The sequence below is a fragment of the Camelus bactrianus genome, chromosome 2 (assembly GCF_048773025.1).
Source record: "Camelus bactrianus isolate YW-2024 breed Bactrian camel chromosome 2, ASM4877302v1, whole genome shotgun sequence".
Lineage (NCBI taxonomy): Eukaryota > Metazoa > Chordata > Mammalia > Artiodactyla > Camelidae > Camelus > Camelus bactrianus.
Window position 1 is genome coordinate 61766086 of NC_133540.1, and position 22902 is coordinate 61788987.

Consider the following 22902-nt stretch of genomic DNA (forward strand, 5'->3'; position numbering starts at 1 on the left):
AAAGAACTAAATAAATAAATAAAAGCTTAAAAAAAAAAATCAAATCCAAACTCCTAGACACAGCCTTCACAATCCAACCCCCAAAACACACAGGACTGTCCAAACATGCCATTCATTTTTCACATCTCTGACCCCATCCCCAGCTTGGGATGCTCTTGTTCCTGCTAATTAACCTGCTAAACTTCCTCTCCCCATTCAAGGCTCAGCATAAATAGCACTCCCAGGGCAGAAATGTTCATGTTCCAGGCGAATTAAATTCTTCCCCACTTCCAAGGCTCATGTTTACATGCCTCTTACACTCATTCATAAAGAATTACAGTTACTTACACGTATGTGTGTCTGTCCCTCTGCTGGCCTGCAAGGTCTCAGAGGGCATCAGTCATGCCTTATTCATGGGGCGTTTCCAGCGCCTGACCTAGTGACAGGCACTCACTAAGTGTTTACTAAACAAGTGGGAAGAGCTTGTCAGAAACCCATGTACTTTGTCAACCCTTTTCCTCAAATGAAACAAGTGGCACAGAGCTTTAGAATACACTTTAAAAGAAAATGGATTCACATGAATCTACAGTTAGTTACTCATTCAAAGCAGATCTGATTGCCACCCTACACCAAGTGCTGGGGTAGGTCCCGAGGAGAGAGGGTGAAAGCGTGAACAAGACCAGCAAGGACCTGGTCCCGTGAACACCACACCTCTAAATTCTGATGTGGGCTAGGACGGAAAAACACCAGATGATGTCAGGGAGAGTGACTGGGTTGGAGGTGGGGAGTGTGTGAAAATGTTGCTGGTGGGGAGGGGAATTCTTGGCCCATGACCAGGGAATCCTCCCTTTTCTTTGCCAGAACTTAATTAGCTCTATTTTTATAAGGCAGGGAGTAAAAGATGTGGAACACCAAGGAACAGACATTGGCCAAAAGGGTTCCTTTTCAACCATGTTCCAATTATTTTTAGCAAGAATTTTTTACATTAGGTAACAATCCTATAGTATTTGCACTGATTTATTTTTAGCTTACTACTTTAAAATTTCTTTCCTTTTTGTTTCCAAAGTCCGAACAGTGATGCCCCTTCTTCTCCTACCACCTCCCGCTACCCCTGCCACTCACATTTACACATACACACAGCCTGAGACAAGGGAAGAAAAGCTGGTCAGTGGACGAGATCTGGGGACGCTTCCTGATCACAGGTGCCCTGGGGGAGGCAACTGGCCACTCTCTTTTACACCCAGATAACTGACAACCATCACATCTAATTCCAGCTCTCCTTTTCCCATTTGGGCCTCTGAGGGGTAGACTGCCTCTTATTCATTAGAAATATAAAGTTGCAGGCAAGCATGCTTCATTTCTCATGACGAAGAGAAAGTTTAAAAGAAAAAAACAAAACCCCAAACCTAAAGAACAATCACTTTTTTACTCCCTTCTCTTGGGGTAACTTACACAAATTATCTCTGGATTGGAATAGCTCAAGTCTTACAGTGCCCTATTTTAGGGGCATTAGGACACTTTGTCAGCCCCCTTTTTTCCAGATGAAGGATGGTTAAATGGTAAATAGAGTCTTGGTGTAGAGGGGCAGGGTGGGTACAAAGGTTTGCTGGCACAGGGCCTGTCTTAAAGAGGGAGATCAGGGAGGTCTTCTCTGAAGAAGCGCCATTCAGACTGAGAGGGGAAAAGCATGGAACCTTCCAGGCAAAAAGCAAAGTGCTGGAGTCGGGGAGGAGAGGCTGCTTCAGGCAGCAAGCACAAAGAAAGTGCTCCGAACCTCTGGAGAAAGGAGTTCCCCGGGTCTGGAGGATGCTGAGAAATGAAGAAAGCAGGATGGGATGAGGTTGAAAGGAAGCGATGAGAACACACATTTGGAAAACAGAAACCCAAGGAATTTGCCAACTAACAACTTGCAAAACGCCAGATGGTTCATGAGTATTTTAGGCACTTGGTTTCCAAGAACCATTTGATTTAGCAGCAGATGACCAGGCACACCTTCATCACTTCACTGGGAAACATTCCAAGGGATTTAGAGACCTGAAATGCTCAGCAGCTCTGAGTTCTTACAGGTTTGTGAGCTCCAGTCTGTGGCTCTGCCCAGTTACTGAACTAACTCTCCTTCCTCACACATAGCAGAAGGGTGGGGGAGAGCATCCCACTGAAGTGTCAAGAGAAAATCCCCTACCTGCTCCCTGGAATAGTAAGTGAAATAAGTAGCAGGGAAAAAAATCATTCAAGTAGCATGATTTCAACTACGCACAAGAAAAGTGAACAAACAAAAAACAGACTAGAAAAAACAGTCAGAGGAAATACACACTTATGTAATCAATTAATTTATGACAAAAGAACCAAGAATATACAATGGGGAAAGGAGAGTCTTCTCAGTAAATATTGTTAGAAAAGCTGGACAGCCACATGCAAAAGGATGAAACTGACCGCTATCTTACTCCACACACAGAAATTAATTCAGAATGGACTGAAGACTCGAAATGTTGAGACCTGAGACCATAAAACTCCTAGAAGGAAACAGAGGCAGTAGGCTCCTTGACAGCAGTCTTAGTGATGGTTTTTTTGGATCTGACACCAAAAGCCCAGGCAACAAAAACAAAAGGGGGATTCCATCAGACTAAAAAGCCTTTGCACACCAAAGGAGACCATTAACAAAACAAAAAGCCAAATTACTGAATTGGAGAAAATATTTGTAAATCGTATGATCTGATAAAGGGGTTAATACTCTTGATACAACTGAGTAGCAAAAAAGAATAATAAACAATCTGTTAAAAAAATGAGAAGATCTGAATAAACATTTTTTATAAAAAAAGATATACTAATGGCTAACAGGTATATGAAAAGGTATTCAACATCAGTAATCATCAGGGAAATGCAAATCAAAACCACAATGAGACAGCCACTTTCATGGGATCCACATTCTAGAGGTAAAGACAGACATCTAACAGTCTCCCACGGAACAAATGATTTAAAGGAGAAGCAGAGGATGCTATGTGAGATTTAGGTGAGGGACAGGGCACGGGGCGGGGGTTGGGGGGAGGGAATAGCCTAGGGGGACACATGCATGAAAATCTCTGAAAGGCGATCCTTCCACTACGACGTGAAGGATGAGTTACTGCGAGCTAGTGCCCTAGAGAATGAACGGGGTGAACTAACATCATTATAGGTGCAGAGCGCACAGGGCGAGAGGCAGGGTGCAGGAGAGGCAGGCAGACTCTGCCAGGCCTTTTAAAGCTCTGTAAAGGTTGTGTTCCTAACTCTGGTGAAAACTAGAAGCCTCAGAAATTTTAACAGAGGAGCACCCAGGTCAGGTACACCATTCTGGCTGTAGCATAGAGAACAAACAGGGAGAGGGGAGAGGATGTCCAGGGGCAGTTATGACCAAAATTAACATAAACTAAAGAATGTTCATATACTCTTTAAAAGATTTATTTTCTAGAAATTTTCCTATCATTGGTCAATGCTTCACCCACCAAAATAAACTTCTCTCCCATTGCGTCTTACAACCTTCTGCATGAACTGAGACGAAGGGAGAGTATGGGCACCAAAGCAAGCAGGCAGCCGGATGAACACGTGGCCGCACGGGGCTTAGGGGCCCAGGACGTTCCTAAGGGCCGGGGAACCCCGAGAGCCCTGCAGCCTGTGAGGAGCCGCACAGATAAGCAGGAAACTTCTTAAAAGGAACTCTCGCCCAGCGCTTTCTAGTAAATATATTTTCCCAAGGGGTATATTAATATATAACCTGCATCCATAAATGAGGTTTCCCAAAGAGTCAACTGCTTATTTTTACCAAGAAGCATTACAAGTCAGCACAGTGAAGTACCTGTAAATATTATCATACACACCTCCCACTGCCAGACCTCTTCCAAAGAGCAACTACTAGAGCAAAATGTAAGCACAGTTTATTAAAGGTAGGTTTGCAAATTCTGTTTCTGTTCTAGGGTGGCTCCCCTGACATTACCCAGGCCAGTTCTGGCATTTGTTGTAGGACTAAAAGATTAAAGATAACACTGTCTTAAATTCTTTCTCTGCTTAGGGGTTTAGTTCATCTGACGAGAATGGTACATATGTAGCTTTCCCAATATCCTGAAGGCTCTTTCCCGTGGCAAAACCTGGGGATCTTTAGGGATGACAGAGTGGGGGTGAATGACAAGGGTTTTAAGAAGCCGTCTCTTGCCTTTCTCTCCTCCTCCCCTCCTCCCTTTCTCCCCGTCCCCACCCTCCCCTGCCCCTTTCTTTCCCTCTCCAGATAAGGAACACATGCATTATGGCTTTAAATCACCAGAAAAGTAAATAAAAAGATTGGAAAAGAGATTCCAGAGATTTCCAAAGATCGGAAAAGACTGGAAATTTCCTTAAGTACATCAGAGAACATTCTTAGCCATCTACTGATTACTTGCAAAAAGCTAAGTGTTGCTGGGCTCCACAGAAAAAATCCTTGTTTGCCAAAGCTTTCACTGCATAGGAAAAATCTAGAAAGTTGAAAAGACTCCTTTGGGCTGAGAGTAAAGAGCAGAACTTGGTAAAGTCAAGTGTCTGGGGAAAGGTGGACACAGCTACTCAAAAATGAGCCCAAGTTTTTTGACTCCCCTATTTCTCCTCTAATGAAGTTTCAGAACGACTTGAAGCACTGCCTGGAGCAATCCCAGGAGAATAGAGTATCTAAAAGATGGCTCTTATCTGAGTGCGACCATAACAGTGATGACTCAGCTCTTCCAGATCTAGAGAGATCTCTGACAGGGAACGAGGAGGGAGAGAAGGAAGGAAGGAGAGGGAAGAGGAGAGGAGGGGGAGAGCGGCAAGGGACTACCTCTTAGAGCCCCTGTCTTTCATCCCCACTCTGCCGTCTCTAAAGACCCCCAGGTTTTACCACCAGAGCGGTTTTGTTCCCTTGCCCTCTTCTAAGCCAAAGGAAGCCAGGAAGGTTAGGCGCTGTCAGGACTGAGTCTGAGCACTGGCACAGAAGGCAGGTGGTGCCACAGCGAGCCCCCTGACAGGGCTGCTTGCTGCTTGGATGAGGGCAGCGCACACACCTGGGGAGGCCCAGAAGCCCACCTGCTGTGGGGGATAGGCAGCAATGCACTCAGCCAAAGGAGTCACTTCAAAGGAAGAAAGGAAGCTTTTATTTCTGGTATTTATTAGACACATCATGTAAGTTTCCCACCTAGATAGATTCACCTCTGAAAAGGCTGTTATCACTATTTGCATGGTAAAGAATTTGAGGTGATACCGTCTCTGTTTTAACATCACAGCTGTTCAATTAGGTACCACAAACACCTAAACAAAATAGACCATTCCAATTATTTGGTCGTAAGTAAAGGATCTATAAGGTTACAGTTTGCTATTTTCAGTTTTCTCTGCTCCCCTGATAGCTCACACTTGCAAAACAATTTGTTTTGAAAGGATCTGGTTAGCCAAAAATAACATTTAAAATGTTGTGAACATTAAAATTGTAATAAAGCATAATAAAAAGCATCAGAAAAATATAAACTCAAAACTAGAACACAAAATAGGGCTATGTTTTTAAGTAAGAAGTGTTATCATTACCATATAAATATGGTTGCTACATCATCACAGAAGAGTATAGCTATTGTGTATTGAGTTCTCATTATATGCCCAGCACTATGGTTAGAGTTTTACAAACATTCCCTCACCTAATTTTCATAGCAGCCCAACAAGGGAGATACTGTTGTTATGCCTACTTACGGATGAGGAAACAAAGGCACAGGAAGATCTGGTAACATACCCCAAATCACAGAGCGGCTATGAGCACGATACTCTTCATTACAGCTCTGTAGACAAATGTGCATACAACTTCACAAAATACCTGATTTCTGACTGTGGTCACATTCACCAAGAACTCAATTTATATCTTCCAGAGAGAACTTTTTTTTTTCTCCTTACCAGTCATCATAGAATCCAATTAAAATACAAATAAAAAGTCTTGAAAACTTTCAGGATTCACAGCATCAGAACCTGACCTACTAGCAGTCCTTCAGAACACTCGCTGAAATTTCATCTTCAGGGAGATGTCAGGCATCTTCTCAGGGTCTCTCTAGGCCTTACTGTTTACTAGAAAGCAAACTAGTTTAAAGACCTTTTCACCCCTCAGTAGAAACAATCTTTTTACTCATCACCACGCAGAATCAGAAAAGAGATGATATTCCACAACTAAGAACAATGTGATCACACCAGCCACAGACTGTAAAAATCTGGAGAAGGGAAATGAGAGAAAAAAACCTACAGACAGTATGCAGCAAAACGCAATCCCTAAAATGCAAACAATTTTGCTCTCACTGGTGGCGCGTGGAATTTCAGCATATTCGCATGACCTAGAATAGCACAGCAACCATCAGTCTGGTTCTGTGATGTGGCCACCACTCACAGGAGCATCTGATCCATATTACATCATGTTCTATAACTGACCCAGATGTTATGTGCTACATTTTAGGCACAATTGCTACATTTTAAACAATCCAAATCTGGCTAATTCTGCCCTCATTCAAGACATAGTTCTGCTGGATTGGAGCTGCCATTATGGTTGAGAGCCCTACTATTCAGTGTGGTTAGATCAGCAATATTACTTGTGAGCTTGTTGAAAATGCAGAATCTCAGGTCCTAACCTAGACCCACTGAACTGAAGCTTTCATTTTAACAAAGTCCCTGTGTGACTTATACACACACTCAAGGCTGAGCAGCGTTTCCCTAGAAAGTCCAATTCAGTCGATGTGTGGTAGGGATTAGGAAACTCCATCTAAGTGAGCACCTTAGGTCTCTGGTTCAGCTGGGATTCTGATGTAAAAAGGCTATTATAACTATTCCATCTGGACCACTTACTTGAAGTTTAAATAACTTTCTGCTGTTTTGAACCTTTTTTTTTTGCAGGAGTAATGAAAGGACAAAAACTCCAGCTTCAATAGTATTTTGTTTCTTCCTAGAGGAAACACTGTTCTAAGGGGTGGCTTCTTAAATCTCTCTTACATTAAAAAACTTGTGTACTTTCACAAAGGCCAACTTCCAATTACTAAAAGTATAATGGAAAAATTATCTGAGTTAGTTTCAGGAGCGAGGAAATATATACATTGAAACATTATCTCTAAATTAACATCATTTCCCTTCTCACTAATATTGAATTTTCAGATTTAATAATCCACTGAATAGAATACCAATTTCCATAAAGAAGGGAAGGAGGGGAGAAAGAGAAAAAATAGGGTGGAAGTACAATTTTTAAAGTCCCTTATACTATAAAAATAAGTAACAATCAGGAAAGAATATTTTTAAATTCTTAGATTAAATGTGTTATATTAAACTAGATTTTGGATGGAAAATGTGATTACATGATGATAATTTATTTTATTTTAAGATGGTATGAGAGATTGATCTATTTATTCACATCTATGTTCCACAATAGTATTCAGTTGCCTATTATGTGCCAGGCATTAATCCACGTTCCTGAGATATACCAATGAGCAAAACAGACAAAGATCTCTGTCCTCCAAAGGTGTATATTCTAATAAGAGGCAAAAATAGACCTTATATGTAAGTAAACAAGGTAGTATACAGAAGGTGATGAATGCTATTTTAAAAAGACTGTAGAGAGCTGTGAGCTCAGGTATGGTGGTGGTGGTTGGTAGAGGTCACATTACTGAATAGGGGGGTCGAGGCAGCCTCACTGGTAAGTTGGGATTTGCATGATATGGTGAGAAAGTGAGATAAGCTAGTAGCTGGGGGAAGAGTGTTCCAGAAAGAGGAAACAGTTGGAACAAAAATCCTCAGATGGGAGAAGTGTGAGGAACAGCGAGGAGGCTGGAATGAAGTGAAAGAGGGCCAGCGTGCTCGGAGATGCAATCATTTAGGGATCTGTAAGATGCTGGGAGGGTATAAGTCCTTACTGAAGGAAGCGAGTGCTAGTGCAGAGCTTTGAACGATGGTGTTTTATTTAAGATTTAAGATATGAATGGCTGCTGGGTTGAGAAGAGACCAAAGAGGGACAAGGGTCGAAGAAGGGAGACTGGCTGGGAGGCTCCTGCAATCCAGGTCCACAGTTCCTCAGCCACAATGCTGAAATCCAAAACCTAGCCTAAATAGTGTTAGTAGCCAAGTCAGTGTCAATACTCATATGTTTCCTAGAAACACTAATATGCTTCAGTGTGCCATATACAGCATATTCACCTTATTACTTTTCTAAAATCTGAAAAATGCTGCATTCCACAACTGTATCATCTGGATACAGGATTCTGGACCTGTACTCCAGGGGAAGGATGGCTGGGGCCAGAGTGGCAGCACTGGAGATACTGAGCAGTAGCCACACTTCAGATGTGATGTGAAGGCAGGGCTAACAGGATTCCTGCATACACTGGATGTGGGTATGAATAGCAATTTAAGGTGACTCCAAGTTCTTTGGTCGTAGAAATTGGTAGGATGGAGGGGCCATCTCCTGTGGTGGGAAAAGCTGTGGGTAGAATGTGTTTGGGGTGTTGATCAGAGACCATTAGAAATGGAGTTTGAGACCTGTATCTTCATCCAGCTGGAGAGCTTAAACCTGCAGGTAAGTCTAGAGTTTGGGGAAAAGTCTGGGCTAGAGATGTATTTGTGTTATAATTTTTTTTCAGTCTTTTCTTGGGGGGCACACACACATAGACACACACACATTATAAAGAAAAGCAATGTTTAACAACCTCTTCCATTAAACCAATATATATCTTTCAATGTAATGAAAAATACAACTGAAGTGTGGGGCTATTTGAAGATGGCCCAACAGTGGCTGTAGTTGACACTCCCTGAAAATTCATAAAATGAAGAGAGCCAAAGTCCGATCAGCAGAGAATAAGGATGGCTTAAGAAACGATTATACTGGAAGCGAAGAAAATATTCGATGAATAAATGGTCTTGAACTAAAAGAATGTTAACGTTCCTTTCTGTTTTCACAATGAATAAATACCAGTTATTTGTTCTGAATTAAAAACTTAGAACTTCTCCCTTATTTGGAACATATGCAATAATTGCCAGACAGCAAATTAAGAAGTGTCCAGAATATCCTCATCCGTGCTAACATTAACCAGCAGCCACGGCTGAAGATGAAATGAGAGTGGAATTTAATTTTTGGCAGGAGTGTCCAAAGGCAGCAGTGCTATCTGTGGCATGCAACAGCCCTGGCGCAGGATCAAGGCAATTCTTTCCCAGGGCACGTCTTTAAGATCACACTCTCTTAGAATGAGTGCTCTCAAACTTCGTCAGAACTCCGTGCCTCCCTAGTTTGAGCCTGCTAAATTCTGTTAGTGAACTTCAATGTTATTTTTAATTCACATGTGTGTTGGGATAGAGAGGGATAATGGGAAGAAAGAGAGACTTTTAAACAAGAGAACACATTAAAAGGCTCAGGAAGAGGTTGAAAAATTGCCAATTTCAGTCTGGTAGTAAGGGAAAAATCTCTTCTTCCTTCAAAACTTCTTTACCTCTAACTCCATTGGTGGGACCACCCTTTACCAAGTCACTGATTAAAAATCTGGAGTCTTTAATTCAACCTGACTCCAGTTTAGATCAAACCACCAGTTTACAGCAAATACAAGGGGTAGCTGTTCAGGTTTTCTCATCAATCCTTAGCTCAACCCTCCAGCCTGCTGGCAATCTGTTGCATATGCTACGCTGCTTCTTACCCTTGTGTCTTTGTTGTGTTGTTCCCATAAACTATAATGCTTTCTTTTTTTTCACTCAAGAAGCCTCTCCACCCCACAACTGCCCCTGCCCAAAGATGGGTTAGATACCTCTTCGCTCTACTCCCACAGTGTGCCACACAAATCTCTTTCACTAACATAGTCCCACAGTTATCTTCTGGGCAACTGTCTTTTCCACCAGATTATAAGCTTTTCTGTTTTACCTTTGTAAGCCCAATGCCTGCTACAGGGCCTGGCATTCTAAAACATGCTGACAAGGTTTACTGACTGAATGAATGAACACTTAGATTAAAAGTAAAATGGCACACGTTATATTAAGTTCCCCACCTCAGAGAGTTTTCAAATAAATCTGAGTATGTCAGGAGAAATCTCACACTGGATAGGAGCTGTGATCTACTATATGACTTTGCTATGCCTTCCATTTCAATTCACAATCTTATTTGCCCAGTTGGCTGACTTTTATATATAGCTGTTTATAGTATTTAACAATAGGGATGTATGACTTACACTCTGTATACCTAATTCTTTTTATGAATTTTATTCTTATTCAAGACATGGCCTGTGGTTGAAATGCCATCATAAAAAAGCTAATTAAAAATACGCTAACACAAAAGATCCCAAATAGCCAAGCAATCCTGAGAAAGAACAAAGCAGGAGGCACCATACATCCTAATTTCAAGCTACACTATAAAGGCCCAGTAATCAAACAGTATGGTACTGGCAATAAAAACAGACATATAGACCAATGGAACAGAATCAAGAGCCCAGAAATAAACCCAAACACATAAGGAAGGTCAAATAATATTTGACAAGGGAGCCAGGAATACTCAATGGAGGAAAGACAGTCTTTTCAATTAATGGTGCTGGGAAAATTGGACAGTCACATGCAAAGGAATGAATCTAGATCTCCACTCACAAAAGTTAACTTGAAATGAATTAAAGACTGGAACATAAGACCCAAAACCATAAACCTCTAGAATGAAACACAGGAATAAAGCTCCTTGACATGGGTCTTGGCAATGATTTTTTTTTTGCTACAACACCTAAAGCACAAGCAACAAAATAAAAAATAAATAAGATGACATCAAACTAAAAAGCTTCTGCCAGCAAAAGAAACCATCAACAAAGTGAAAAGACAACCGATGGAATAGGAAAAAAATTTGCAAATCATATATCTTTCAAGGGGTTAATATCTAAAATATACAGAGAACTCATACCACTTGAGAGCAAAAAACCAAATAATCAAATTAAAAGTGGACAAAGGACCTGAATACACATTTGTCCAAAGAAGATATACTAAATGGCCAATAGGTACATGAAAAGATGCTCATCATCACTAATTATCAGGGAAACGCAAGTCACAACCACAGTAAGATATCACCTCACACCAGTTAGAATGGCCATTATCAAAAAGACAAGAAATAACAAGTGTTGGGGAGGATGTGGAGATAAGGGAACCCTTGTGCACTGTTGGTGGGATTGTAAATTGGTGCAGCCACTATGGTAAACAGTATGAAGTTTCCTCAAAAAATTAAAAATAGAACTACCATATGATCCAGCAATACTAGCTCTGGGAATATATCCAGAGGAAATAAAAATAAGTCAAAGAGGTATCTGCACCCTCATGTTCATAGCATTATTTACAATAGCCAAGACATTGAAACAACCTACGTGTCCACTGATAGATGAATTAATGAAGAAGATGTATGTGTATATGCACACACACATATATATAGGGAATACTACTGAGTCATAAAAATGAGAAAATCCTGCCATTTGAGACAACATGAAAGGACCTTGAGGATATTATGCTAAGTGAAATAAGCCAGACAGAGAAAGGCAAATACCATATGACCTCACTTACATGTAGAATCTTAAAACAAAATAAAACAAACCTACAGAAAAAGAGATATATTTGTGGTTACTAGAGGTAGGAAGTGAGGGAAGGGGGAACTGGATAAAAGTGGTCAAAAGGTACAACTTTAGTTATAAGATTAAATAGGATAAACTAGGGATGTAATGTACAACTTTAATGACTGTAGTTAAAACTGCTGTATGACACATGGAAGTTGTTAATCAAGTAAATTCTAAGATTTCTCATTCCAAGGAAAAAACATTTTTTCCCTTTCGTTGATTTTGTGTCTATATGAGATGATGGACGTTAACTAAAGTTACGCATATCATGAAATGATTACCACAGTAAGTTAAACCATTATGCTGTACTCTTTAAACTCATACAGTGCTATATGTCAATTACATCTCAGTAAGACTGGGGAAAAAAAACCCTCAAAATATGTGCCAACAATTATAACTTACTAAACACGTCTCCTCTGGGTTTCTGAGGCTCTGTCTGTATTCTGTTGTCAACTGTAATCCCCCTTGGAGAGGTAGTGGTAACTGGTGCTACAGTTGTCAGTCTGCTGGTTGGTCTTTCTGGGGTTGTTGCTGGTGGAGGTGTTCCGGGTTCTGTGGGTGGCGGTGGAGGTGGGGTAGGCTGTGGCATCGGCTCTGGTGTAGGTCTTGTTGTTGGCTTAGAAGTGGGCCTGTTAGTAATGACAGGAGGTATATATGGTGTCTTCAGAGGCCACCTAGTACTTCTGACATCAGGAATCCAATTACTGTGTCCTCCATCACCCTTTGAAATGGTACCATTTCCCCTTGGTACATGAATTGGACCCGAAGGCTCAATCATGACTTTTGGAATATCTAGAATAGTAAATATATTTAAATTAGTGTGTAACCATCTCTCCTTAAAAAGTAAAATATCAAATTGTAAAAAACACACATATCAGAATACCTCATGCCAACTAGGCTTACTTTTCTCGTTTAGAATACTCCCCTACTGTAAGTCATATCGTTTTCCAAAAAAATAAATATGTGTGTATATATAATATATACATATATATATACATATATATTCATACACACATATATCCATCCTATGGATGTATGCAAAAATGACCAGTATTGCTGTAATGAATATGTACCATTTGAAACAAAAAGTTTCAAGTATTTGTATAGTAGAAAAAGACAAGAATGAGATTTTTTTTAAAATGCAGAGACATTCTAAGTTTTTTAAAATATGAGGAACATATATTTAGAGTCTATGTTAAGTGTCTGCATGGTACATGTATATTATAAAGTCATGTTGAAAACCGTCTAAAGACTTAATACTCTTCCCTCTTCCACACTTTATATAAATTGAATTCATACATTTTCATTCAATGTTCTACATATTGTTTTATAGTTGGTTTACTTTCCCCTTGCTAATTTTATACAACTGCTTTGTAAAAAGAAGTTTCACAGGTCCCCAAGACTATCTGTGGAAGCTTTGTCCTTGATCACATTCACCAAAAGGAATTAATATTTAATCTTTCTGGAATGATATACTTTAGACTGGCAGTATGACTACAAGACCCATCAAAATCCTTTAACCTTCATGATTTTATGCCCCATGCCTTTCAGTCAATATTTTACTCCAGAAATTTAAAAAATTATCTACTGTTGCAATGAAATGTATGCTCAATGATGGCCTTTGGTCTGTGAAACTTTCACCTTGGAGGGTATTTTTTTTTTCATGTTTATCTACTAACAAATAGAGCTTGTAAAAATTTAAATAGCAGAACAGTTCAAAATGTAGAAAAATACGGAAATGACTTTTTAATAGTAGAACTGGAGGCATAAAACAGGAACAAAAATGTAGAATTCATTCAGATTATCCCACCATTATAACCTAATGCTAATGACAAACATACATTTATTTCTGATTATAACGAAATCAAGTTCTCAGGGAGGGCTCAGTAATTTCTTGCCAGCTAAAGGGAAGCTACTGGGAGATTTTAGTCAAGGAACTAAATGCTTTTAAGATTAGAATGTATTACTGAGTCTTTAATTTTTAAAAATACCTGAGCAACTGATTTTATTGTTTGTAGAAAGCACAGACTAGTATTAGTATGAAAATTATATGTCTTTGATAATTAATCTTGTTCCTTATCTTCCCTGGTAATGGCCTTTGTGCAATCTTGTACTTTCTGCTGGAATTTAAGAGCTGGGAGACAAGCGTTACTCACACACACAATTCAGTCCATCACCCTGGTATCCGTCTTTACATTTACACTTGTAGGACCCGTGTACGTTGTAACATCGGGCAAAGCTGCTGCACTGATACTGACCAAGGGAGCATTCATCTATATCTGCATCAGGAAGGAGGAAAAGAAGAGGTTTATGTGCAAGATAAATATGATGGCACAAAAAGATACACCATTTCAAAAAAAAATTTTTTTTTGCAATGTGTAGGTCCATGTAAAATCTGCAGATAATCAGAAGAAAAAAGTCCACGTGCATCCAGAACTACTAGCGTTTGAATTTCACTTCTGTTTGTTTCATTTAAAGCCAGTGCCCTCCCCTGCCCTTGACAACCCAGTCACCACCATAATTAAGAGACCTTTCCGCTCTGCAGGAAAAAACAACACAAAGCAATGGTTGGAGTTTATTACCGTGACATTGGTATTTGCCTCCAATGTACATGAGGTCGAAGCCTTTATGACATTTGCAGATGTAACTCCCAAAAGTGTTGACACACTGCCTGAATCTGGGGCAGGAGGCTCTTCCGGTGGCACATTCATCAATATCTAGAAACAAGGGTCAACTGTATCTTAGGAAGAGCAACAGCATGTTCAGGTGGAGTAAATTTTAAAATAAACAATTGTCTGCAAATGGTTGCCTGGCACACAGTGGCTCATCATAAATGTTATCCAGCTGGTCGCCCTGACAGGCAACATAAACTGCGTACCTCCAGATTTCAGCTCATCTTCTAACCCAAGCTGCCCTCCTCTTGCACTGTATCTCAGCACTTACGGCACCTGTATCCCCCTGGTTGCTCCAACTAGGGTCATGAGTCATCCTTGACAATTCTATTTCCCTTAACCCCCAAATCATCAAGCCCAGCTGATTCTACCTCTGACACATTCTTTGAACTTGTTTACTCTGCATTTCACCCAACGCCATGACCCTAGTCCAAGCCACTATCTCCTGGGATAGACTATTACAAGAGCCTCCAAACTGGCGTCTTCCCCACCAATCTTCCTCCCTCCAAAACATCTCCACACAACTGCAAACAGAGAATTTTATAAGACATAAGATGGGATTATTACCATGCCTAAAATTCTTAACTGTTTCTACTTGCTTTCTGAATTAATTCTTCATTCTTCACCACATCTTTGAAGGCCCTGCAATGAACAGTCCTCACCTACCTCACCGGTTGTGTATCAAGCCATCACCTCTGTACTTAAGGATAACGCCTTCTTTCTTTCAAAACCTCAAACAGGCCAACCTCTCTTTCACTGCAGGGCTCTGCAATGTTTTCACCTGCTTGACTGATTCTTCACATGGCCAATGGTCCATCTCTTACTTTATGGCTTTCCCTGACCATCATTTTCTAAAATAGACCCTTTCTGTCCCTCTTTCTTAGTACCTCATATTAACACTTGGTAATGTTTGTAATTTTATTGGATAGCTCTTTCTTTTCTGTCTCTCCCATCAGAACATCAGCTTTGGGAGGATTAAAAAGTGTCTGTTTTGTCCACTACTACATATTCTAGCACTTAGCATAGTACGTGGCATATGGAAAGTCCTCAATAAATATCTCCTGAGTCCCCAAACACCTCCACCCATTCAGTGCTTACTACATGCTAGATACTGTGCAAAGCATTTTGCATACATGGTTTCATTTGATCCTCACAAGGGTTCTATGTGGCATTACTCCCATTTTAAAGATGAGAACAATCAGCTCAAAGAAAGGAAATCTCTTACCTAAGGTCACATATCAAGTATATGGCAAAGCCAGGTTTGAAATCAAAGCCCAGACTCTTAAGCACAATCCTTTACTGCCTTCCTAATTTACAGGGAAAAAATCTAACTCTTTAGTGCAATACATACCATCTAGCCCTGTCCACCTGTTCAGCTTTGACACTCATTGCCTGTTACATTCTAGCAATACTGACCTCTACTTGTTTCCCTGAACATTGTGCTCCTTTAAACTCCAGTGCCTTTGCTCATGTGGTTTCCTCTGCCTGAAGCTTCATCTTGTCCCTCATTTTTTAGGGAAACAAGGTTTCCATGGTCCTTTCACAGAGAGGGGTCCCCTTTCAAGGTAAGGATAGCTCATCACCTGATGTAAGTAACTGTCCTTTTTCCTTCTATCCCTCACATTTCACTTTCTTCCTTATCCCAGAGAGGCTGCTGACAGAGAGGCTTCACTTTACAACTCACCCACACAGGTCCTCCCATCAGGAGCCAGCTGCAGGCCAGGAGAGGGGCACTGGCACCGAATCTGCCCCTTGACAACATCACAGCCATACTGACAGTTTGCCATGGAGCACGTCAGGGCACCTGGAAAGAGAGTGACTGTCTGACTCAGGGAGTTGGTCAGCATACTCTGGACCCAACGTAACTATGTTTTCTATCTGTCCTGAAATCAATGACCCTGAATTAACAATGGAGATGAAAAGGTCTTAACTCTCCAACAGTCTATAAAGAAACTCAAAAACAGGGGGAAGGACAGAAAGACCTTCCTCCTCCAGGGATGATGCAGAAGTGATCCAGCTCTATTGTCACCAGGAGAAGCTCTTTAATGCATTTAAAGAATAAAGGCAAATGTAAAACTTTATCTCACAGAGAGAACCTGGAAATTTTTCCAATGGCCAAGGAAAATGCAGAATTGAGGTATTTTTCCAGATTACTCGAGCTAAGTGCTGGTCGTAACTAAAACATGCAAGTAACTGCCTCAGCCGCCCATTATCTTTCTCAAGGCACAGCAGGAGACTTCTCACTGAGCTGTCAATGTTAGAGGATTCTAGAGGATCACTTCCAAATGTTAATAAACATGAACTCACCTCGTTGCAAAAAGTTCCATGCTAAATATGCCATGATGAATAAAAGTAGCTAAGCTTTTTTCTGTTATAAAATGCAACCAGTTACCTGACTGATAATTATTTGATTTAACTGATAGTTTAGTAAAAATAAAAATCAAGCCATCAATTGTTGGAAATCATATAACTACAACCTCAATTGAATGTTCAGCCTGCAGAGAATTTGGGGGCATTGTCCAACTTATAAACACATCCAAATGATAGTAGGAAACACCACCCATTTCTTTCTTCTAAAGGCACACAAAATCTATTTTTGTTATTATAATCATTTTTTTTTTCATTTGAAGTAGGTCTTTTTTTTTTTTTTTTTTTTTTTTAGGAAAGAGATATAACTTAGTCTCTAGACTATTATAAAGAAATGTAAAAATAAAGTGAGGAGATACTTATGGATGGTTCACACTCAGTCACCAGACTGGATTCTCTACCAGCTAACAGTTTAGGGGCCCTCATTACAGACGGCACAGCAGTCCTCAAATAGTCACTAATGTTGTTTTTCTACCTGGAATCGTTCTATGCCCAGATAGAAGACGGGGAGAAAAGTGCTAAGAAAAACATTAGAAAATACACTAGTTTTGTGATTCTTGTTCTAAATACAATTTCCAAATCAATTTACCATTGGCACCCAGGGTAAAAGAATGCCAGTTATCTAAAACGGGCAACCCTTGTTTTGATGTTCCATTCCTCAGGCCCACATACAAACACGCGCTCACATCCTGTTGAGGAGGAGGGCTGGGAGGCCACTTCCACACTCTGACAGAGCACACAGCATGAAAGCAAGCCCAAAGCACTCAGGAAGCAGTTAAGATTCTTCACATACCCGAGCAGGACCCGTCCGGCAGGAGCATGTACCCGCTCAGACAGTAGCACTTGTAGCTGCCGTACGTGTTCATGCACCTGTGCTTGCAGGGCCGTGGCTTCAGGCCACACTCGTTCAGGTCTGAAAAGAATGGAGTTGACGCAGAAAGATGACAAAGCCGCAAGCTAACGCACATCACTGAGATACTTCTCTATGTTGAAGAACGAAAGAGAAGTCAGTCAAGCTATTGTCACCAGTCATGTACAAAAGAGATAGCGCCTGTTCACAACGTCTGCATTTCAATGCAGGTGACACTGAAATGAAGGCGACCAGGAGTCTTCAACCAGAGGTGCCGTGTGAATTTCTGGAGCTTAAATAATATAAAGGGCAGTTAGGAAGATTCTCCTCACAGACACGTAGCGTACCATCCCTAGAAAGAGCAGCGTGCAAACCATCTATCTGACTCCAATGTCCTCACAATCTCTGGGTTACACTGCTAGATTCACTCCTGATAATGGGAGCTTCCTCTTTCAATTTCTTCCTGTCTCTGTTTAAAGAAGACACTGTGTGAACCTATTTTAGCTTACAAGAAAGCACACAGATTTTTAACATTAGACTTGCTTTGACCTTCCCAAAGAAAAGCTCGTTTTTCAGAGGACAAGAAAAAATGTGGAAAAAAAAATGCAAGTGGGGCTGTGATAAACTGATTAGAGTGATCACTATTGTGGTTCTTCTTGTTCAATTTTATAGAACCTACACTGATCTCAGATTTTGGGGGGGGTAATTAGACTTTGATCTCAGATTAAACAAGAAACTTCAGTTTTCTACTATAGTAAAGCACTCAAGTCACAAAATGAACTAAAAAAAAGACCCGCTAACATATTTTCATCATTCTGCAGTTAAGGGCACATGGAAATACTAATGGACAATACCTGATGGACTATCATTATATATCTCAGGTTTAAATATCAATATGAAATGAATTAATAAACTTCGCATTATGAGAGTTTTCTAACCCAAGTTGAACACTGCCTCTAGTGAACATAAAACTCATGACAAATAAACACTGAAACAGTAGTGCCCAAAATACAGACTTCATTAAAAAGAAATATGACCACATGTTTATTTTGTCTGGACTTGCCAGCATAGGCATCTGATTAGCACAATTTAATTATCTATTAAGCCATGTCTTCAAATTAGAAATATAGATATTATCGAGTTACAAGTTGTTTTCAGTCTAACCAAATTTAAACCTGCTCAATTATTAAAAAGCTGTACATATTAATATATATACTTAATGTAACCACCAAATTACATTTTTTTAAACCATCAAATAATTATTTCACCTAAATTTTAAAAAATATTTTACTGACTTCTCAACTTGGCCTTTTTGTTTACCATAAGCACAACTGTAAGCAGGTCCCCAGCTGGATGAAGCCTCGAAAAGGTTAAATAAATAAACCAGATACCTTTGTCATCTCCTATGTATTCTTCAATTTTTAACTTCAGATTCTCTTGCCCAGTCAAGGATATTCAAAACAGAATCACTTTTTAAAATATTTTTAAAAAATTTCCTTGAAGAATGTACTTTGCAAGTTATAGTACCAACAAAAATTTGATTTCTCCTTCATTTAAAATGAAGTAAAATTTTTCAATCAATGAGGAAAGACAGAGAAAGAAGTTCATTCCACTTGTCATATTCTTCTACCTTGTATTTCAATATAGGGATCTTTTCTCATGTTTGAAGAGGAGTTAATTATCATTCCTAATATGTCCCGGCAGAGGCACACCTGGCTTTGATAAATCTCAGATTAACATTATAGAAAATAGTATTTAAATATGAATACATTATTAAAGAAAGGCTTTGGGTCCTAAATATTTTTCTGTACAAAGCAGAAATACAGCAGAATAGTACAATAAAGTAGCAGAGTGACTGAATTCTATGTCTCAAGGGAAGGCAATGCATGGATATAAAATGTGTCATTAAGAACCCTTACATTTATTTTTCATTTTATTCTATTCTATTTTATTTTTATTGAAGTGTAGTCAGTTCTTTAGGTTTATTTTTAAAGAGCCACAGGAACTTCTGTGGCTTCCTGATGAGGACTGGTTAGATGTTTATAGTTCCAGGCAGCTCATACACAAGGTGTATTTCTGCTGATGGAATATGGCCATGAACTAAAGTGGAGACCCAGCTGAGGCAGCTCCAGTCTTGGCTGAAAAAGGGCCCCTTAGGGTTGCTATGAGAAGCTTCACGATACAGACTGGGGCTGCTGGGGGTCTTCAAACCAAGTTTATCTTTCTCTTTCCATAAGAAAAAGCACTTTAGGGTTAAGAATCACAAAACTGAAAGGAAATGAAAAATCAATAAGATGCTGTAATTCCAAAAACAAACAAAAAAACCCCTGGAATCACCTATGAATATGGGAAAGGAAATAAACACACAGCATCCAGTGGGTAAATGTAGAGACATTTGCTGGCTACTTTACTATTATTAAATTGAGACATAAGGATCCAAAGACATTGAAAGCAATTTGAGAAAGTTGTACGCTAGCAGCTGGTGATGGGCGGGATGACACTCCCTGACAGTTGGCTGGTATGGATGTCCCCAGTGACGGCCATCACTGCCCCATCTGCCACAGGCATGTGTCTCGTAAAAAATTCCCACCAACCCTTACAAAAACCACTGCAGAAATGATGAAATAGAATTCCCCAGTAATCCATGATTATCAAAATTTACCAATCAAACTTTCACTAAAGCAGGGAGCGCAAAAGATTAGAAGCCTCCAGTACCCTGCTGATGAACTTCATTGTCTTCAATCTTCTTTAGGGTTTCTAGTCTATGATTATTATACCTTATTTTCTTATTGACCTAATGCTTTATGAAGTTGCATTAACGCATGCTGCTTTCAAAATCTCCTTGACTATAGACCTAGTAATACTTGTGTTACTATCAAATTAAGTCAGAAATTAAAAAATGACACCTCCAATTTATAGTAAATGCTCCTATAATAATGAGCAGAATATAAAGAACAAGAATATTCTTTCTGATCACACTTTCTCAAATCAATCTTAAAAGTTGTTCCAAGAACCCAGGAAAGAAAACTTTAGTGTCTTTATTTTAAATTTACTTAAATCTTGCTCTTTCTCTAGAAGTTTATAATGTAATATACATTATAAGGAAAAGACACAAAAAATTAATTAATTCTATCATGTACTTATCTTACCACATCAAAGGACAGAACTTTACAATTAAACCACTTATATTCAAATGCTTAAATTGTCATATATACAATTCTTAAAGAGCATCTATTACAGTCAGGTGTATATTTAAGCAAGTTGGTGAATTCAGCAGCTTGGGTAAGGGGAGAAGGGGAAGGAGCTGGTCCAGAACAAAAATGCAGGCTGCATAGCATTATAATTACACTTCAGGGGAAAAAAAGAATCAGAAATTTTATTAGCATGCAGACATTGAAAAGTAGTTTGAAAATCTGAAGAGATTTATTGAGTAAGATAACCCAGCAGATTTTTAAGGAAAATAACCTTGCATTCATTTAATGAATTTGGACCTTTTTTTTTTTTTTCCTTTGAGGCTTAAACTAAGCAATGTCACAGAAGTCTGAGCGTTTATATCTTACCTGACTAAAGTGAAGGTAACAGACAAACAGATATTAATATGTCAACTGCCGTAACTTTTACTTTTTAAATTATCAGTGACCCTGAAATTAATCTCATTGCCCTAATTCTTTGTGCCTTAATTTCTTGATCCAAATGCATCAGGTTCCCTATTAGCAGAGAGACAGTAATTAATAATTATTGAGTTTAATTCAGTCATTCTAAGTTCCAAAATCTACGAGTGGGTGAGAAACAAAAATCTTTTAGAAGAAGTACTGTAAAGGCATGCTGCCACCTAACTTTGCTACAGAATTTTCCAGCATAGTGAAGACATCCATATTTTTGGTATTTCTGTTCTCACACCAGCCTTGCTGCTGAAGACAGCCGGCATTACTCTCCTCCATTACTAACTGGTTTGCTAAGACCCAGATACATTCAGTGACTTGCTCACAATCGTACAGCTGCATAAGGGCTGTGCTGGAACCAGAACTCAGTCTTCCTAATATTACAAAATGTTCACCCAAGGAAGGAAACTAATCTATGGTTTGATTTGCAGGTGACCTAAAACCCTACACCCCAAATGTGGTGGCGGGGAGAGGACCTGAGCACTTCTAAAATCTACTAAACAAAGCCATCAGAACCCCAATCACAGTTGCTTTCGAATTCCTGACTTCACCTCCAGAGGAAAACAAAAGTTATTTTGTCATCTGATTTATAGAAAACATTCTGAAACCCAGAAAAGAGTAAGAAAAGCAACGGATACTCGATGCAGGGAAAGGACAGTGGAGGCTCCAGGCTTCTAGAGCACAGAGAAGCGGCACCAGGTGACAGTTCCTGCCCCTTGCTTCACATGCTCAGGATGCTGAAGACTGGGCACTCCAGGGGTGAGTCTTCAGAACATTGGCAAGAGTGACAACACTGCAGGAAGCCGTGCAGGTGGGAGGAGCAGCCACCTGAGATGACGCACGCTCACCCCTTGAAGGCAAACTGGTGGCTTGATGATCCGGGGGTTGTAAAAGAGGCTGTTCACGGCCTTGGTCAAGAGGAGTTGGGAAGAAGCGTTCGTCTTCACACCAGGAAGAAGGTAATAAGAGTCAACTTTCAACTGATGTCATTTTTAGCCCTAAAAATCTTTATAAGTATATATTAAACAATTACAAAAAGTTGGTGGAGTTTGAAAAGAATGCTTTAGATACTTCACAAAAAATTAGTTTCTAGTTCTCCCAGTTTCTCTCTTTTTTAATTTTAATTTCTATTTTCCTTAAAATTTATCACTGCCATCTTGCTCCCCGAGAACACATACATACATTATAAGTTAACAATCCATCATCCCCATACCAATTTTTTCTAAGGCACCAAAAAAGATATGGCTATTTTTAAAAACATGACTTTAGTCATCAACGGAGAAAACTAAAAAAATAGATTATAAAAATATTGGTTATGATCAATCTTCTCTGTTTAGAAATACCTAGGTCTTAAATGACCAACTTAAAACCTTTTCCTATATTATGGTGCTGTAAAAAATACTCCAGAATTATGCATAAATTTATGATTTTCATAAAGATCTTATTTAAGTAAATAACAGGCTATGTTTTCATTCAAATGTAAGAACTTACGTCATATTTAGACGTAATTAGACGTTTAATTAGACTATACATAAGACACCCCACCAGGACACAGATAAGATTGAGATGTCTGGGACTGGGGGGAAAAAGAAGGATAAAGAGAGAGGCTTTTGGCAAAAAATGGCTAACTGTTGCCATTAGTAGCTTACCCAAAATATTATAAGATGGATGAGACCCAAAGTAGAATCAAAAAGGCAATCATATCCTGTTTCAAGACTATCATATTAGTAATAGTCAGTTAAACTTCCAAATTAAATGAACATTGGTTTCTGGGGCTG

At 39.5% G+C, this 22902-nt stretch overlaps 1 protein-coding gene across 5 annotated transcripts in view; it reads right to left on the minus strand.

The window, feature by feature from the left end:
• The window catches only part of NPNT (nephronectin), a 70665-nt gene that overhangs the window by 13270 nt on the left and 34493 nt on the right, over window positions 1–22902 (minus strand). For 3 of the 5 annotated variants that reach the window (XM_074342772.1, XM_074342769.1, XM_074342796.1), the window contains 6 exons: window positions 21973–22065; window positions 17406–17525; window positions 15930–16049; window positions 14156–14290; window positions 13730–13852; window positions 11976–12365 (listed from right to left, as the gene is read on the minus strand). In XM_074342772.1, coding sequence (XP_074198873.1) covers window positions 11976–12365; window positions 13730–13852; window positions 14156–14290; window positions 15930–16049; window positions 17406–17525; window positions 21973–22065 — 981 coding nt within the window. The remainder of the gene's footprint in view (window positions 1–11975; window positions 12366–13729; window positions 13853–14155; window positions 14291–15929; window positions 16050–17405; window positions 17526–21972; window positions 22066–22902) is intronic. The other 2 variants (XM_074342787.1, XM_074342779.1) reach the window with 1 other exon arrangement.